General features: G+C 37.5%; 1 protein-coding gene across 1 annotated transcript in view; it reads left to right on the plus strand.

The window, feature by feature from the left end:
* The window catches only part of LOC131688740 (uncharacterized), a 342,957-nt gene that overhangs the window by 91,970 nt on the left and 233,184 nt on the right, over nucleotides 1–17,803 (plus strand). The window contains 1 exon segment of the mRNA XM_058973225.1: nucleotides 7,825–7,995. Coding sequence (XP_058829208.1) covers nucleotides 7,825–7,995 — 171 coding nt within the window.

Consider the following 17,803-nt stretch of genomic DNA (forward strand, 5'->3'; position numbering starts at 1 on the left):
GTTCTAGTTATGAATTTGGATGTTCCTGCCAAAAATTGCTCCAATCGGTCATGGTTAGGAGGTGTCTCTAAGCAAAAAACGTATTTTGGCTGTGAATTCATAGTAAGTTTACTAATACTTCAATTTAAAGCATCGTATATTAAAACAAATCAATAGAAATTGTTCTTTGAACATTTCTCCACAGGTTTTATCAGATGAACATAGTGGTTTTCGCAACAATAACTATTTAGAAGCTTTGTAACAGAAAATTATTCAGCAAAACTATGAAAAAATTGGAAAAATTGGCATGTAATTCCCTTGAAAACAAATATATCAGAAAACTGAATTGCTGAAAAGATTCATACATGTATTATATACATTTCGTCCATACATCATATGTACTTACGATCAACGATTTTCTTAGTTTTTGCATATTCAGTAGCTCAATCTCCTGAAATAGTTGCTATCTCGCGTTGGGGTAAATCGACCACGATTTGCACTATTCATCTAAACTTACATCAAATAGATTAGGACTCGACCACAATGATCGGTGGTTGTATCATAATTATCTCAATAACTATTCGGTTCCAGTAGTAGCATTCATGACTACTAATTGCGAAGTCATGAGTTCAAGTCTCATCGATTTTTTTTTAATTATTTTTTGTAGTTATATAAACTACAAGAGGACTAAAAATAATGCTTTTTCATTTCTTTACGGTATTACACTGGACTTAAATATAAAGCAAAGGTCATTTTTTGTAGCTAATGAAGCCGATAAATGCGATTGAAATGAAAACGTAAATCATAGCATATTATATATATATATATATATATATATATATATATATATATATATATATATATATATATATATATATATATATATATATATATATATATATATATATATATATATATATATATATATATATATATATATATATATATATATATATATACGTTCATTTTTCGAGATCTTAAATTGTGTTCAGCTTCTTCGTTTAAGTAACCTTTCGAATTTTTTCAGTCATTCAATTTATTTATTTCATCCAATTCATTAACAGGACACAATTTAATTTTTTCTATTAATTTTATAACTTTATTAATACTGTTCAAATTTTCATCTACATCATTTAATTCATTTATCCTGTTTATTCTTTTCTCCTTTCTATCTTTTTCAATTATATATATTTTGTTTATTTTATTCATTCTATTCATTTTATACTGTTATTTTTTATTATTTTATTTATTCTATATATTTTGTTCATTTCCTTTATTTGAAAACGTTCGATATAGAATTGATTTGCGGAGAAATTTCGAACTACTTGTACTACAGTGTACCACAGCTCAGATTTTTCTCAATCATATTATACGGAACTAAAGGTACAGAAAGAGTTGCACCAGCACTAAGTTTTCCCGACAGCGATTTGTTTTTTATGCCGGCTTTCCAGTCGGCGGCGCTGCCTTGTTGGTCCCTTCGCTACTTTCACTTCAGCTCGGAGAGTATTCTCGTCTTACACTCTGTTGACAGCATCCCAGATATGCTCATTGTTGCACATACCTTCGACGATATTGTCGACTATCACGCTGGGAATACCCCTTCGAACTTCTTCGAACCTAGGGCATTAGAAGACCACGTGTTCCTGCGTCTCCTGCACGTTCACTCCGGGAATAGGGGTAATGGAGATTATTGAAACTGCTGGTTCTTCCGGAAGCCTCAGTGCCTGAACAAAAAATTTGCGGAAAATGTAAGTTCATCTGTCTATTCTATTGACACTGACATATTTAAGATGAGTCGATCGGTCCACCTTTCTTTCTTCGCGTTGTCCCACTCTTGCTGACACTTTGCCAACGAGTCTGCTCTGACCAGTCTCCTTGCATGTTGTGTATTCCTTTGTTGATAGAATTCCACGTCCTCAGCCAGAGTGATACAGATGGGAATCATCCCGGCAATGACGCATACCGCCTCCGACGATATCAATCTGTACGCCCGTATGACATGAACAGCCATTAGGCGAAGCGTGCTTGTAAACTTAATCCGGTTCCGCTTTGAGTTCTGCGCACCAATCCATACCGGTACGCCATACCTCAGTCTTGAGGATGAGACACCCGGCAGCGGACGTCTTGTGCCGAATTTTGCTTTTCCGATGTTCGGCACGATCCTTGCTAATGCGATAGTTGTCCTCGCAGCCTTCTCACATATATAGTCGACATGGATGTCGTGATTTAACCGATCGGCGACCATCGCACTCAGGTGCTTGAGCGCACGCATCAATGGAATATAATGTCCGCCGATGCTGATCAGAACAGGCTGGAGGCGAGGGTCTCACAGGTTATTGTCAGGACAATGCCATCTGTAAGGCCGACGACCCTTGGAAGTTACAGTGTTAACACTCCGTTGCACATTGTATTCCAGAGCGTTGGACCGTGGAGCCCTGAGGTACTCCCGCCGTGACCCTAATCAACCTCTGCCTCATGTTCATCTCATAGACCAGTACTCGACTGTAAGAATTTTTTCAGAATCTTGCACAAATAGTCCAGGACCCGTATTCCGTGTAGCGCTATGGAGATAGTCACCCAACTGGCGCCGTTGAACGCGTTCTTCACGTCGATCGTTAACACGACGCAGTAGCGATTACCCCTTCTACTTTGATTCGAAGGTTTTTTACCGCTCGCGATGACTGTGCGGATGGCATCCACCGTCGGGATTCTTTTCCGGAATCAGAACTACCTCTGCGATAGTCCGTTATCGCCTTTAGCGTAGTTCATCAGCATGTTGAGGATGACATTTTCCGGACGTTTACCAAGAGTATCCATATAGACCGATACGATGCTGGATCTCTTGGAAACATCATTTCACAGCTTTTCATCTAGCTTCGCCAGGGCTGTCAACAAGCTGTTGTTACGTGGATTATTGATTCCCGACCGTCTTAACAGAATCTACTACCGGAACCTTCATTGCTTAGCTCTTCATCCAGATTCGCCAGGACTTGCAACATCCTATCAATTCGTTTCTATTGTCGACTACCACAACAGTTGCTGTGCATTGTTGCAACGATTGAGATTAAACTGGGCCTTCTTCATCATTATAGGTCTGCCTTCGCCTTTTTGTACTCTGGACATAAAAAGCTTCCCGTCATGTGGTACTTTCCGCCCTCCTTTGTACAGGGTAAGCACTTCGGTTGCTTTGTGAAATCTTTAGCAATGTGTCCCCGGACAGATCTGATCCATGCCGAATATGTGGATATTCGGCATGGATCAGATCTGTCCGGGTCTTTGCAGTTTCTTGTCTAATGACCGAAACCCAGACACCTGAAACACCACTCCGTTTGTTTTGTGGCTCTAGGGATCAATGGTAACGAACACACCATACGACCATACGACGTTCATCTTACCGGTCGACATAAGCTGCGGCTGGCGATAAGCGTGTCTCTGTTACCTATATGCTACTACACGCCTTCCTTTTCCTGATTGACATCTGCTCTATCTTCATGTTACATTGCTCTATTAGCGCACTCCTAACTTCGTCTTCCGTTGTGATCTCACAATCTCACAATTGTGATCTCGCACTCATATTCGCTTTCTGCCACGAGTTCCCGATAGATAGAGCTTATGATCAATAAATCTTTTTTCAGCTCGAACAGCATCTCACCTTTCGTTCTCCTCTCACTCTTTCAGCATGGGATCCTCTTTCACCCTTTTGAACATCGCAGCATACGTCACGCCGTCGTTTGCTTTGACGACTAGAGCGTCTCCCTTATACCTCCCTTAGCGCAGTTGATGATCTACTTTTTTCTTTTTCTTCTTAACATCATTTTCTTTCTGTTTTTCCTCCTCTCTTCTACGGTTTGACATCCACTTTCCATTTGTCGGCTGATTCGCCATCTTTCAACGACCTTCTTGAGCTTCTTCCTCTCTTTTCACAGATTTTAATATAATAGAACGGAAATACCGTGTTCGCATTCTGCTACTCTTACGGCAGATTTGATGCTAAGCACTAGATCCCTGATCTGTAGGTGCATGTTGCACTTGCTTTTTACCTCACCTTCATCACTTTAGGCAACCCAGATTACTGGTCTTTCAAGCATTACCCATGCTTGTTTCGCTGTGTGTACCTGAAGCTTTCCTTGGTGTTCTATCGCCACTTGTGCTTGGTATGCGCAGGTGAAATTACAGCTGCATTTGCTGTTGCACTTGGTCGTTTCTCTCGATCGGCGACTTCGCTAGCCCACATTTGGTAAACGGTTTCTGTACATTTGCTTCTTTTTGATTTATTTATATTTTTGTTGAATTGGTTTTCTTCCATGCTTTTTGGGTCTCAACTTGAAGCCACGCCCGTAGTAAATAGTCGCCTCTATATGATCTATATGAATTGTCTTGTTTTCTAAATGATATGATTCACACATTATATAACAAAAATTCGTAACATCTGCACTATGCTATATTTCTCAGGAACACAATTTTGATTAAAACTATTTTTTCTCCATCAAGGAAAAAATTGTTCAAAACCATCTTTGCACGTGAAGAGCACAGAACATGTAACTAAATAAGTTATGGAAGGTTGATGGAGAAAAAATATTTTTTACCAAAATTGTTCTCCACCAAGGAGAAATATAGCATAGTGCATCTTGCATTGGCATGCTAAACCAAACCATATATTTCGATTTCATTAGTTCTCATCAGCTTAAAATGAGCTTCTTTTCTCTTCTTACGAAACACCGTGTTTGAGTTTGTACACGAAGGGTGGGTTTAATATCAGCACAGAACCAGAGCGAACATTGTGCACGATGTTCATTTGGGAAGACTGACATTCACAGTAGGTACCACAGAATAGTAAACATATCATCAGAATAACTATTCCAATATTCCGATTAATGTAGAATCATTTCACTATTTCATAAGGATTAACATGGTATGTGAGTTCTACAAAAAAAATCAATGTCCATACAAAGTCAGTTTTATGAGCAAGCAATATTATCCGTGGTCAAATTAAGACCCGTTAATGCCATCGACTGTTTCAGAACTACACACAGGCATGCTATTCTTCACTAGAGATAATTGTTGAATTTTTAAATTAAAATCGATAACCTATAGTGTGATAAATTCAAGTTTTAAAAAAGTTTTATTCAAATCCATGAAATGAGAACATAAATTAATGATGCTCACAAACAAAATCTTACATCTATCTTTAAATACCTGCTATCAAATCAAATGTTTTCAAGCACGATAGAAAAATAACTGGTCATAAATCAAATTATTCGTAAACGAAAGTTTAACCTTATATATTCGGTGGTTAAATTAACATTAACTCTGAAATGTTCTATATTTGGGGTCCTAAAAAGAACCATTTTAAGGGAATCATTCACATTAACTGTTTTGCATGTGGGATCCTGAAAAGGACCATTGGTGGAATCCTGAAATGGACTATTTGTGAGATCCACAAACACGCGTGCTATGGAATGAAAAGTACTAAACTAACTAAGGGCTTCTGGTTTAACAAACATAACATGCAGAATGGAACAATTAGTCAGCTGTAAAAAAAGGTTTGCCATCTCTTCCAGCCGCACGTTACTTACATCAGATAAATATTTCGAAATGAAAAGAAACAACCTTTCCCTTCAGCATATAATATGAAATACTGATAGCTTGAAACGTGACATCGGCTTTTATCACTTTCGCACTGATGATGGAAGGACTGTCTTCATGCAGAATAACGAACGGCTTTCGCTAGCTGGCAGTGTTGCCACATCCTCCAATTTTCTGAAACATTGCAGAATTTTGGATTATGTTTCCGAAAGACTATTTTTAATAAATCACAGGTTTTCGTTAATTTCAGCCTGGAAATGTACTTTAAGTAGCTGCACATTGTTGTATTGTTTCGGAAGGATAAATTTAAACAAATAACAGATTGTTGCAAATTTCAGATTGTCAATGTACGCGCAAGCAACAAATAACGAATATAAACTGCGAAATTGGATTATCGTTGTCAATGATTGGAAATATTCCAATTTGTTCTTTATTGTTTGTTATTGTTATAGCCCTTAAAGGGTTTTTAATTTAACAATAATAACATGCAGAATGGAACAATTAGTCAGTTTCAACTGAGGTTTGCCAACTCTTCCAGCCGCGCGCTATCTACATCGGATAACTCCCAGCGGTAGCAGTGATCAAATGCAGCACTCATCGCAGCGCATTGTAAACATGCATGATTGCTACTGCTGTTCTTTACGGTCCGACGTTCGACGGGAGAATGAAGTCGCTCTAGGAATGATATTCTTTAAATAGTCGATGATGACGTCATTCATAGAAGCGTAGTGTGCTGGGTGCTCAAATCTGTCATACGAGACGCTATAGGCACGATGTTAATTGTCTGGCAAAAGAGCAACAACTGATTGAAACAGGCACGCGGCACATTTATTTATAACTTTTCGTATTCGTTTGAATCACTAACCTGCTCCCTATTGACGGCTCTGTCGGGGATAGATTGACTGATGTATGGGAGTTTTCACGTTTTCGAGATCTGTTCATTTTTGCTTGTTTTCAATAGTGTGCTATTGAAATACAAAAACACTAAAGCAATAAAACATAATTTCAGTTAATTCCGAATTGTTTGGTGGTAACCAGACAGAAATCCGTTCATTAACAACAAAGCTATTAGCGTTCAAAATAGTGACATCGTTTGATTTTAGAATGACACCCTGCCCCAGATAGTACAGTAAGACATTTTCAATGTCAAAAAATGTAACAACCAAATAGAACATCTTATTTATAATTGTAGAATCACACGCTTGGTCAAGTTTCGCCATGTTCCCCTACTTTTCCGCTTTGATATATGTCTTTTAGATCAAACAATCTTTTATCTGTGATGGCAAAAACAAACAACAAACAATCTGTGCAAATATTTTAGGCACAGTAGAAACTACTGGTAATTTAGAAATCTAAAATTAGCTCAAGGTGTTCGCTAGACATATTGCATTTTCATTATGATTATGGTTGAGTCTTGTACACAACTTTTTTTTGCACACCGTAACATAATTCAGTTTTCCCCTCTATAGTGCAATATTAACAAAGTATTTGTAATAATTCGTTTGTCCCTTATATGCCATATTTTTTGCTTTACCGTTGATATGGTTTGACTTTTAAAATTTCTCTCACTGATGTTGTCCCATGCTGGTTTGAGCAAATTGCTGAGCCCTGTCAATGTCCCATGTAGTATGTGTTATCAAAAATATCGCCAAACATCATGTTCTAAATGTTCTCAATCGATATAATATCCGAAAAGTGTGATAAGAACTTTAAGAAATGTTATGTTATTATTTAGAAGAGTTGTAAGAAATGCCTCATCACACTGTTAGGTGGATTAAAATCGTTTTTCAAGCTTTTCAACGGTTCACACTCATAAGAGATTCATACAGGTTCAAAGCGGGCCTGATGGAATAGTATGGCCTACTGGTCACTAATAAATTTCCCCTATTGCATAATTTTGTAGCTACTTTTGAACTGTTTAATTAGTGCAAAGAAAACTTTGAAGTACGAATTCAAACTGGCATGTGATGCGAAGTCATAAATGAAAACGAGCATTTTCCAGTCAATACAACTCCCATTGCCTGCAAAATTTAAAGTGAGTACCCAGTACCTGTATTTTAACCTCCTACTGGTGCAGGGGTCCTGCATACTAATAATTTTCCCACCATTGCAAAGCTAATGAGTATGTACTAACTTTTTTATAGCATTGTTAAGATTTTTTTCAACTGCTTGGTAACAGATGTTAATAAAATCAATGACTATATAATCGGTGAAGGTGTACAACACGTATTTTATTGCCGTCATTTTCCGTACTTTCAGAGTCATCAAAAACTCATCGTAGCATATTCAGCAAAAGGGTAGGGACGACGCAGCTATCTCTAGGAGGAAGCATGACTTCCTCCGGAGGTGTGCTCAAGGATTTAGGTCATCCTGGCCTAAATGAGGCACTCAAGTCTCACAATAGCGTCACATTCAAGCTAGTTAAAACGGGTAAGTAATTAGCTACGATAGTTATTTGTAGTCATATGCTTTATCACGAGAAGGATGATTCTTCTTTATTAGAAAAGTTCGAATTATCGTTGAATATGCTCCCACTCAATCGTGATCGTTCTGTCACTGTGATAGTTTAAAAATAATGAGGTGCAATTCGAGCTAAAAATATTAGCCACTGAACTCTACTCCGGTCACATACATCCGAGTGTACCGCGTCTACGTTGGAACCGGTTCAGTTCAAGAGCACATCTCGCATCGGTAGAAGTTATATTTTTCCAATCACCTGCCGTTGTGGCAAAATTATACACAGTAGTAATAAGCTCTAAATGTTTCAAAATGTGTCCCACCCGGTAAGATGTCAGTTGATGCCGTCTAAATAATGATAACACGTTTGAGAAAAGTATAAATATTTCACTCCCCATGTGTGGTATAACTAACTGTCACCCGCACTGTAGATTGTTGTGTATGGAACTGCGTCCCAATGCCCCTAGTCCACTCATCTCAACGTGATTTCTTTTCTTGTGCTTCCCTCATTTAAGCACTGCCATTCATAAGCGCAGGCAGCTTTCACATCGCACCAGGGAAAACTGTCTGTAACTATATTAATAGTACCGCGTAAACATCCGTTTGTTCCATTCATCTTCATCTTCCCCTTTTGCGTTTCTCCTTTCCTACGAATGAACCGCTCGGCACTCAATCAATTTCCATGCGCGCTGGTGTGCGAACATTTCCAAATGATCACTCAACGTGCAAGTAGAATTAATTTACTCGTGCTGTGGCGGAGAATTTTACCTTGCTAACTTTAATTTGGCTTTCCTTCACGTCAATAGGAATCGGATTTCTTCGTTATTATAAGGAATTTGATCACAGTTTGAATTTTGATATTTTAACGGCAATACCGAAAGGTTTAATGAAATTGGACAATTAGTTTAATTTAACGAATCCCAGAAAGTATTTGTTTACATAACCGTTTGGGGCAGCGCACAGTGTTTCCATAAAGGCAAAAACTTGATGGAAATTGTTTTGAACACAAAAAAATTATATTATTGAGCTATAGCGTCATCAGTGAAGTTTATTTCTAAAATATTCTCGATTCTACACAAATAATAGTTTGGTGATTAATCCCTCTAAAGCTGAGAACAAAATTTAATTTGGCAATTATTGAAACTCAAAAACTGTATTCAGCAAAGTTGTAGGAAATATCATGAGAAACCACTTTGCTGAAGAGACTATGAGGCTATCTACTGATTTTAATAGACCTTTGTGAAGTTTTCTATGATACACCCCTGAAAATCAGTTTTTTCAAATCAACTTCTTGGTGATTTTTATAATTTAAAAATGTTTATCTCATTATAACTGCAATCAAAGTTTTAGTTCCAAAAACTCCAAAAAAGCACCGTTTTGGTATGAATTAAAATTTCAATCTACTAATATCCGCAGACAAAGCCAAATTCATACGAATCTATAAAGCAAATGCCATCAAATCCAGTGATAACCATTTGTCGCCTGTTGTCTCTCGCATGCATTAACCTATATCCAAAAAACGACTTTAAAACTCTATTATTAGGCCAATCATTATTTACATCATACATTTAACGGTTAAGGGGGAAGTGTGAAGCATGTTGTCACATTAGAGCGGGGGGGGGGGAGAATTTTAACGTAGCTTACCAACTAGAAAAGGTAATCAACCGTTGGAAATGCACCAATTCTATTTTTTTTAATCTAAAATCTTTTAGTTTGGATTAAAATTATAATAATGTGTCTTCATCTCTACTTGTGTCGACTGATGATGAAAGTAGTACTATATCTGTATTTATTTCTACTCTGAAGAACTTTCGATATAATCCAGTCTGTAATTTCATATGACTTTGTCCCTAGATTCTGCGGTATCTTCTTACAATAAACCAATTCGAATTAGGAAAGACGAAATCCATTTGGCCCCGTGAATTGTGATACTATGGGCCGATGCCGGCCATGAGTACCAATCATACAAGTCAACGACAATTTGCACTTTTTTTAACGCATATTAATTGATTTGTTACGGTCGATTTTACATCCTAAAAATATTAAATTGTATTCATAAAATTAACATAAGAAGTAAAAACTTTATCAAGGATTATTTTACGTCTGAAATGATCAGGTTTTTAAAGTTTTTAATAGTTTTTTTTGAATATATGTTTTTACATGCAAGAGACAGTATGAGACAAATGATTATTTTTGGATTTGATATCGTTTGCTTTATAAATTCGTATGAATATAGATTTACCTGCGGAAATTTGCGGCTTGAAATTTTATTGCATACTAAAATGTTGCTTTTTTGGCACTGAAACTTTCGATATCTCTATAGATATAAGAGATAGAAATAAACTTGCATCACAAAAATTGTGTATTTTCTTATGCCGGGTTTTGATCTTGGAACATTTTGAAATTCTAAAAAATCACCAAGAAAAGGTTTTTTAAAAAAATAGCCAGGGGTATACCATAGAAAACTCCACAAATCTCTATTAAAACCAACGGATAGACACACAATCTCCACAACAAATTTCTTCCTCGTGATATTCCCTGCAACTTTGCTGAACACTTTTTTTTATTTTCACAAATGATCAAACAAAAATTTTCTTCTCAGCTATAGGAGGATTAATCATCAAACTAATACTTTTATAAAATGGGGAATATTTTATCAACAATTTTCACTGATAACAGTACAGCTCAAAAATCGTTTCTTCGTGGTCAAAACTGCCGCGTACGGTGGTGCCGGGCTGGCCAAAATCCTCAAATTTAATCTTCGATTTTCATGCCTTTTATATTTTTTCCTAATTGTACCCTATCTAAACCTGCATTCGCCAAATTTTGAACAGGGTAATAAAAACCTGAAAGAGTTTGAGCGGCAAACAGTTTTCGCCCATTCTAACTCGTCTCGCTTTAATTGGTACTACGATGATAATTGAACAACACATATATGCTTCTTATAAAAAATCATCTTTAGAATTTCATGGTGTACTTGGACTTGACAAATAATTAGTTCTTAAAAAGTTAACTATGAAATCAACATACGTATGTTGTTTAAAGCTGACTTATTTACATTCAGAGTCATTTCGTAAAAAACGTGTTGAAGGATCGTATCTGGTATATCTAACATAGAATTTTGTCTAGTTTACAAAAATCACAGTGTCGTTTTTCGCCAAAGGTCAAAATTCAGACATTTTTGAAATTATTGTTTTCATGGGGACGCATGGTCTTCTTTGTTTTTATGAAGTTTTTCAGTGTTATTCACTGGTGGATTTCCTTTTCGGACCACCGCTTGCACATTTATGATTTGGAGCGATTTTCGTGATGGAAATATAAGCATGCTTAATCCGTCTTGCAACAATGGCTTCATGGTTATCCGTAGAGAAAAGTTCAACTAAATAGAAACCTGCTTGTAGTTTTATGCTTCGGTATGTATTGGTCGTTACGCTTACTGTGACTGATGTGAGGTATACGCGTGAGGTGTAGAGTGTTCTTTTCTACCCGAATACCCTAAGTGAGTGATTCTCAACCTGGGGTCCGCGGACTCCTAGGGGGCCGTGAAATCGTTTCTTGGGGTCCACAAAGAAAAATATATTTTCCGAGTGGATATTGAAATTTCAATTCTTGTTTCTTAACAGACTGAAAATACTATATTGATAGCATACAAAGTCGATGTTTAACCATGGGAGTCAGCAACAACCCAGGGTGATTTCTAAGGGGTTCGTGGTACGAAAAGGGTTAAGACCAGCTGCCCTAAGTAATCAAATTATTTCTGTTCACATTGTTGAAAAGTTTATTAAATTCACCTTTTCGAAATTATGGAAAAAATGCTTTTGGAACTACTCTAGGTTATCTAACTTTCAAATTAGTCTACTAATTCAATCAAAATCAAGTTCAGCGCACCAAAATTACCCTTTGATGATATTTGCAGTCATTTCTAACCACATTAAGGATTTGTCCAGCTTGTGTATGGAGTGGATCCACTATGCAGCGATTTGTTGGCAATGGATACGGATTAGGTCTGCTAAATTATGTAGACGAGAGAAGCATTTCATTGCCAAACGAATCTAACACATATGGTGCCCTTCATAATAGCTCAGTTTCCTGTAATTTCTCCTAATCGATCGTTTAAGGAATATATGTGTATTTTGTAGGATAGAAGCGGGAAGTGTAAGATTGATTTGGAACTGAGAATTGCTTCACTTCCGAACTCCTGCCCCTTTAGAAAATATTGCCATATTCCATATTCAATGGTTTGTATAATTAACCTCAATTTTCAATTGAGAAGTTCCAATTTGCTCTGTACAATTTAATTTTCTTTTTCTTCGATTATAAAGGTTTTAAACCAAATTCAGGAACCAACCGTGACCGCGACTTATTTTCTTTTATACTTCAGTTCTCAAACGACATTAGAATCCTCCGACTATCAGGACACCACATTTTCACTGCACATAATAATCTAGACTTGTCGAAAGGACCGGGATATTTATCAAAATGGTGGCGGAACCTTTACACTATTTTTCCACATGTCTATGAACATATGAAATTACCGTGGAATTGGTATTGCATATCCAAGTTATTCGTAAAAATAGTGAATCATTTTTTTTAATAAGTAAAACATAAATAATTAACGAGCAGCATGGTTTTTTACAGGCCGCTCAACTACATCTCATTTACTAAAATTTTCAACATTTACTTTGAATGCAATGAACAATAGCAACTACGTGGAAACCTTCTACGCCGACTTCAGTAATTTGACCTTAAGGTTGCACAGAGAATGTGCAGAAATGGAAAATGAAAAAAACAGTTTTTTTCCACACCGTGTGTTAGATCTTCATAAAAATCAATCATCTTATGTAGAATGTTGTTACAGTACTGCTGATTAATTTTTATGAAGATCAAACACACGATGTGGAAAAAACTGCTTTTTTCGTTTTGGATTTTTGCCCCTTCTCTGTTCAACCTTAATAACATACCACTATTTTTATTCAATCTGCATAAAATCGGTAAGGGTACGAGACTTGTGGAATAGCTGAAATCAAATTTAACGAAACATGATCAAATTGTCTGTTTTAAGAATGTACTCTCTGAACCAAATCAAGTCACCTCTGGCGTCGCTCAGGGTTCGCACTTGGGCCCTCTTCTTTTTATCTTATACATAAACGACATTACTCATATACTTAAACGCATAAAAGTGCTTGTATAGGCAAACGACATGAAACTCTTTATGGCTTAGGCTTAATCTTAGACTCCAAGCTCACATTTGTTGTTCAACAATAAATAAAGCTAATAGTATGCAAGGCTTTATAAAATGCATCAGGTATAATTTCGATAACCCTTACGCAATTAAATTCCTGTAGAAATCATACGTCAGAACGATTCTGCAATATTGCAGCGATCAGGATACCAACGGCCGCGTTCTCCTTCGTTTTTTCTGTTCGCTGCTCCAGCAGCAGTCTTTTGCTTTTAGCTATGGAGGTTTGCAAGGCTCATTTGTTGGAGCGCTCCTAGTGACAGGGGCGAAATAACGTCAGATCGTCTACTTGCCGTAAACGATCCCAGAAGTCACGGCAGTGATCTTACCAGAAGGAACATTTCTCCACCCTGCTTTCATTTTTTGGCCAGTAATTGTGCAGGAGAGCTTGGTTCGTTCGAATGATTCTCCACAGCGAAAACGTTCGATGTTCGCTCCTTTACACAGCTGTGGCAAAGAGGGCGCTTCTTAGCGATTAGTGTCCCACTAAGGCGAGCCAACACCAAACACACGAGTGCCCGACCCCCAGCAATTTCGCCGGAACCGTCGCTCACGCGCTTCCCCGTGCTAGCTTTTGTGGTGGGAAACTGGGTCCATTACGTTCCCTAGCCCAGAACCTCTTCCGCGTTGCCCAAAAATGGCCTATATGACTCCAAAATTAAATATATACGATGACATAACAAATATATTTTGCGATAATACCAGACTTGAAGCTAAACACTTTAAAGTTATTAAAAATGTCTTAAAGGACACTCTGACAGACCCCACGAAATATCCGTATAAATCCAGAAACGATCAGCTGTTATTCCAGCCGTACTGCGTACGATGAGTAGAGCGCCGAAAGAAGTCTATTCGTCCAGCTTAGCGAGAAGCAGAGGGCAGTCAATGTTGTCAGCGAGAAGATCGAAGACAAAAGTCGCTGTAGAAAAACTTCTATTTCGTAGCGTAGACAGGTTGATAAGAGCACAACGATGATCCTAAGGTGGCAGTTCAAATCGATTTCGCCAGGGAAGCCGTCGAAGGGCATACCGGACGAAGCCATTTTGCACCCGTTCTATGCGATTAATGAGTACGGTGTGATACGGGGCCCAAATGATAACTCCATATTCTAGAATACTGCGTACCAGACTGATGTACAGTGTCTTCAGACAGTAGATGTCGTTGAAATCTTGGGTGTTTCGTTTAATGAGTTCTTGTACTGCATAGGCTTTAGCTGTTACTGCATTGAAGTGTTCGATGAAACGTAGCTTACGGTCAAATATAAACCTAGGTCCTTGATTGATGAAACTTGTTGTACTGGAGCAGCCCTCACTGCATACTCAAATTTAATTGGCGAGAGTATTCGTGTGAATGTGATTATGTGGCATTTCTGAATGTTTATAGTCATTCCATTTCTATAACACCAAATCATTATCCTATGTAGGGTGATGAGCCTATTTGCGCCATGTTTCTATTATCACCCTACCCATTTGAAGCCGTTGGTTGGAGCAGTGTCTGCCATCTTTGTTCAACGTATTGAGTCAAATGATAGCGCAACAATAGGGGCACTCGATTCGAGTTTTCATTGTGCTCAAACACGAGAATTGTACTGTTTTCAACGCATTTTTGTTGTTATATTGGTTCTTAACAACAAAGCAAAGCGGTTGATGTCAATTTTTACGCATTCCGTTGATTGTAAGGCAAGAAATTACCGATTTATTGAGACACCTTGCTTAGTATGGTGAAAATAGGCTCATCACCCTATGTCCATCTGAACTGCATAACAATCTACCAGAGTTGTTAAGATGCGATACATTTTCAGATCGTCTACGTACATCACCTTACACCATGTCAATTCGCTGCAAATGTCATTCACAAAGAGCACGAAGAGAAGAGATCCGAGGTGACTCCCTTGAGGTACACCAGATGTGATGTCGAAAGGGTCTGAAAGTACAGTTCCAAGTCTCACAGATGAACTGCGGTTTGTAAGATTTGAGGAGATTAATTGGTCAACCAGTCCGGAAATCCGATTCGTCTCAACTTTTCAACAGCGAGCTGATGAGGAAGACGATTGAAAGCTTTTGAGAAATCTACATACACTGCATCAATTTGTTGTCGTTTTTCTAATTTATCAATCGGCGTTGACACATAGCTTATTAGGTTCGTCGTTGTTGAGTGCTTTCTAACAAACCCATGCTGATCTGTAGTGAAGATGTGTTTTACTGCAGGGTAGAGAATATCTAACAGCATACTTTCAAAAACTTTTGGACGGATTGAAATTCCCCTGTAATTTATGACGTCGTGGACGTTACTGACTTTATGAGTTGGTGTTATTAGAGCTTCTTTCCACTTAACGGGAAAAATACTTTTACGCAGAGAGCAATTCAAATGCATGGATATCGGCACAGCTATCGAAGAAGAGCATTCCTTGACGAAACACGGATGTATTCCGTCCGATCCTGATGTATTCCCTTTGAACCATCAACACCACGTAGAGCGAAAGCTACACCAAAACGAATGGTGAAATTTATCGCACAAAAGGATGGCCTTCCATCTGCACCGAAAAGTTAATGAATAGGAACGCCTTGATGCAAAGCATGCTCATTCAGTGTGAGCTGCGAAAGGGGAATGTTCGTATGTGTGTACGCAGTAGAAACAAATCGTCGGCAAGGTTTGAATCGTTTCAAAAGATTCTCGTCTTGTATCACCATAGTTATCTACAAACCGTCCTTATTAGGACGAATCCATAATGGAAAAGATGGGTTGGAAATGTATATGACATAACAGGGGTGTCGTGACCACACTTCGAAATTATTTCAAATCTTGCAAACCATAAATTGACATAATTTCAATGATTGTTCCTATATGAATGAAACGACAAATTTTCAGGTTAACATGGCAATAACTTTGCAATTTATAGAACAATTTTATATTTATAGTTATCATATAATAACAGTCATCTCTTCCAAACAACTTAACCCTCTGCTGCCAACCCCGTGGTTTTGCAGGGTTAAGGAGAATCATTGTAAAATGACCAATACATGATTTTATGTTGTTACCTCCACTAAAACCACTTCAGAACACTCCCACCTGTCATACATGTACATTGTCGGCTTGTTGAAATTATTATATGAAATTATTGACCTGTATTCAACGTGGAAAACTCGGTAATAAAATTGTTTTGCTGAATATATTAACGAACGGGATCCCCAGGAAAAATTTCGCTGAGCCCGGTGAATCGAACTTAATTTACCCATTTGAAAGAGATACAAGCAGAATTTTAAGAATATGATCATCGCGGTTATGTCCCGGACATTACTCGCACCTCGTTTTTCGCTAAGCGTGATTCATTTCTGTACGCTAGGAACAAGATTCCGATAGTTGTTTCGAGAGATTTTAACATTGATATTTCAAAGCAAGAAAATATGACATTTCATGAATGAATGTCTCAACAAGCTTAGAATCCAGCGCATCCCCTATCAAAGCAGACGCCAACAACAAAGGGTCTTTTCAGAACCACCATAATTATTATAAAGAATAACTTGAAACATTTCCACATATTTCATTTAGTATCATTCGATTTGAATTACAAATCAAACGAGTAGTCACGACACTCTGGTTATGTCCTAGACATTACCCACCCATCTTTTTTTCGTACTCACTACCCTTCCCCAAACTGTCCACGTGGCATATGGATGGCCCCTTTCTAGCTTACTCGAGGATGTCGATCTTAACTTCACGTTTTTTACATCTCGCACAAAAGTTGTGCTTGAATGCAGTTTTATCGCCACGTCTCTCAAGCAGCTATTAGGATTCCTCACGAAAATTTCGACTACCTGTTAGTGATCCTTCACACTGCACTGCGATCCATTTTGGCCACTTTTATCCTTACTATCGTCAGTCAAACGTTCGTTGTACCGTTTTAAAACACAACTTACCGTAGATTGAACCATTCCCAGCTTCTTGCTGAGAGATATCCGAATTTTCTAGGAACATGCGCAACAATTTGTTTACGTTGCTGATGTTCTTTCAACTCCATTTTCGCAATGGTTGCACAATTGTTAATGTAACTTGTACAATGTAGACGTCTTGCATCCTTTAGTATTGAAAATGTTTTACTCCACTATATGGCACTGGGGCTGGGTGTAAAACTAAAATCTAAAATTCTATCAGCGTCACGAAAATGTGGCATAATTTTAAACCACTGTAGCGCTGTTAATTGTTCATGGATTTGCGTCATTTAACTACCAATTGATTCAGAAAAGTCCAACTTAAAAATTGATTGCCCCTTTAAATTGGTATTTCAACTGTGGATTATTGAACAATCCATATTGTTTTTTTTCATAAAACGTTTATTTGACACGGCATTTGCAATAGCTTTTTTACGCCGGGGTTTTTTACATAACATGTTATAAAAGTTCTTAAGACTATCACGTTATAATAAAAATTCACTTTCTAATGCTAACACTGAGGATAATCATCATTTTGAATATTTTTAGTTTGTAGTTTCATTGTAAACCTATTGATAGTTTTTCTGTAAACTTTGTTTATTTTTTTTCTTTA

This window comes from Topomyia yanbarensis, chromosome 3 (assembly GCF_030247195.1).
Source record: "Topomyia yanbarensis strain Yona2022 chromosome 3, ASM3024719v1, whole genome shotgun sequence".
NCBI classification, from domain to species: Eukaryota; Metazoa; Arthropoda; class Insecta; order Diptera; family Culicidae; genus Topomyia; species Topomyia yanbarensis.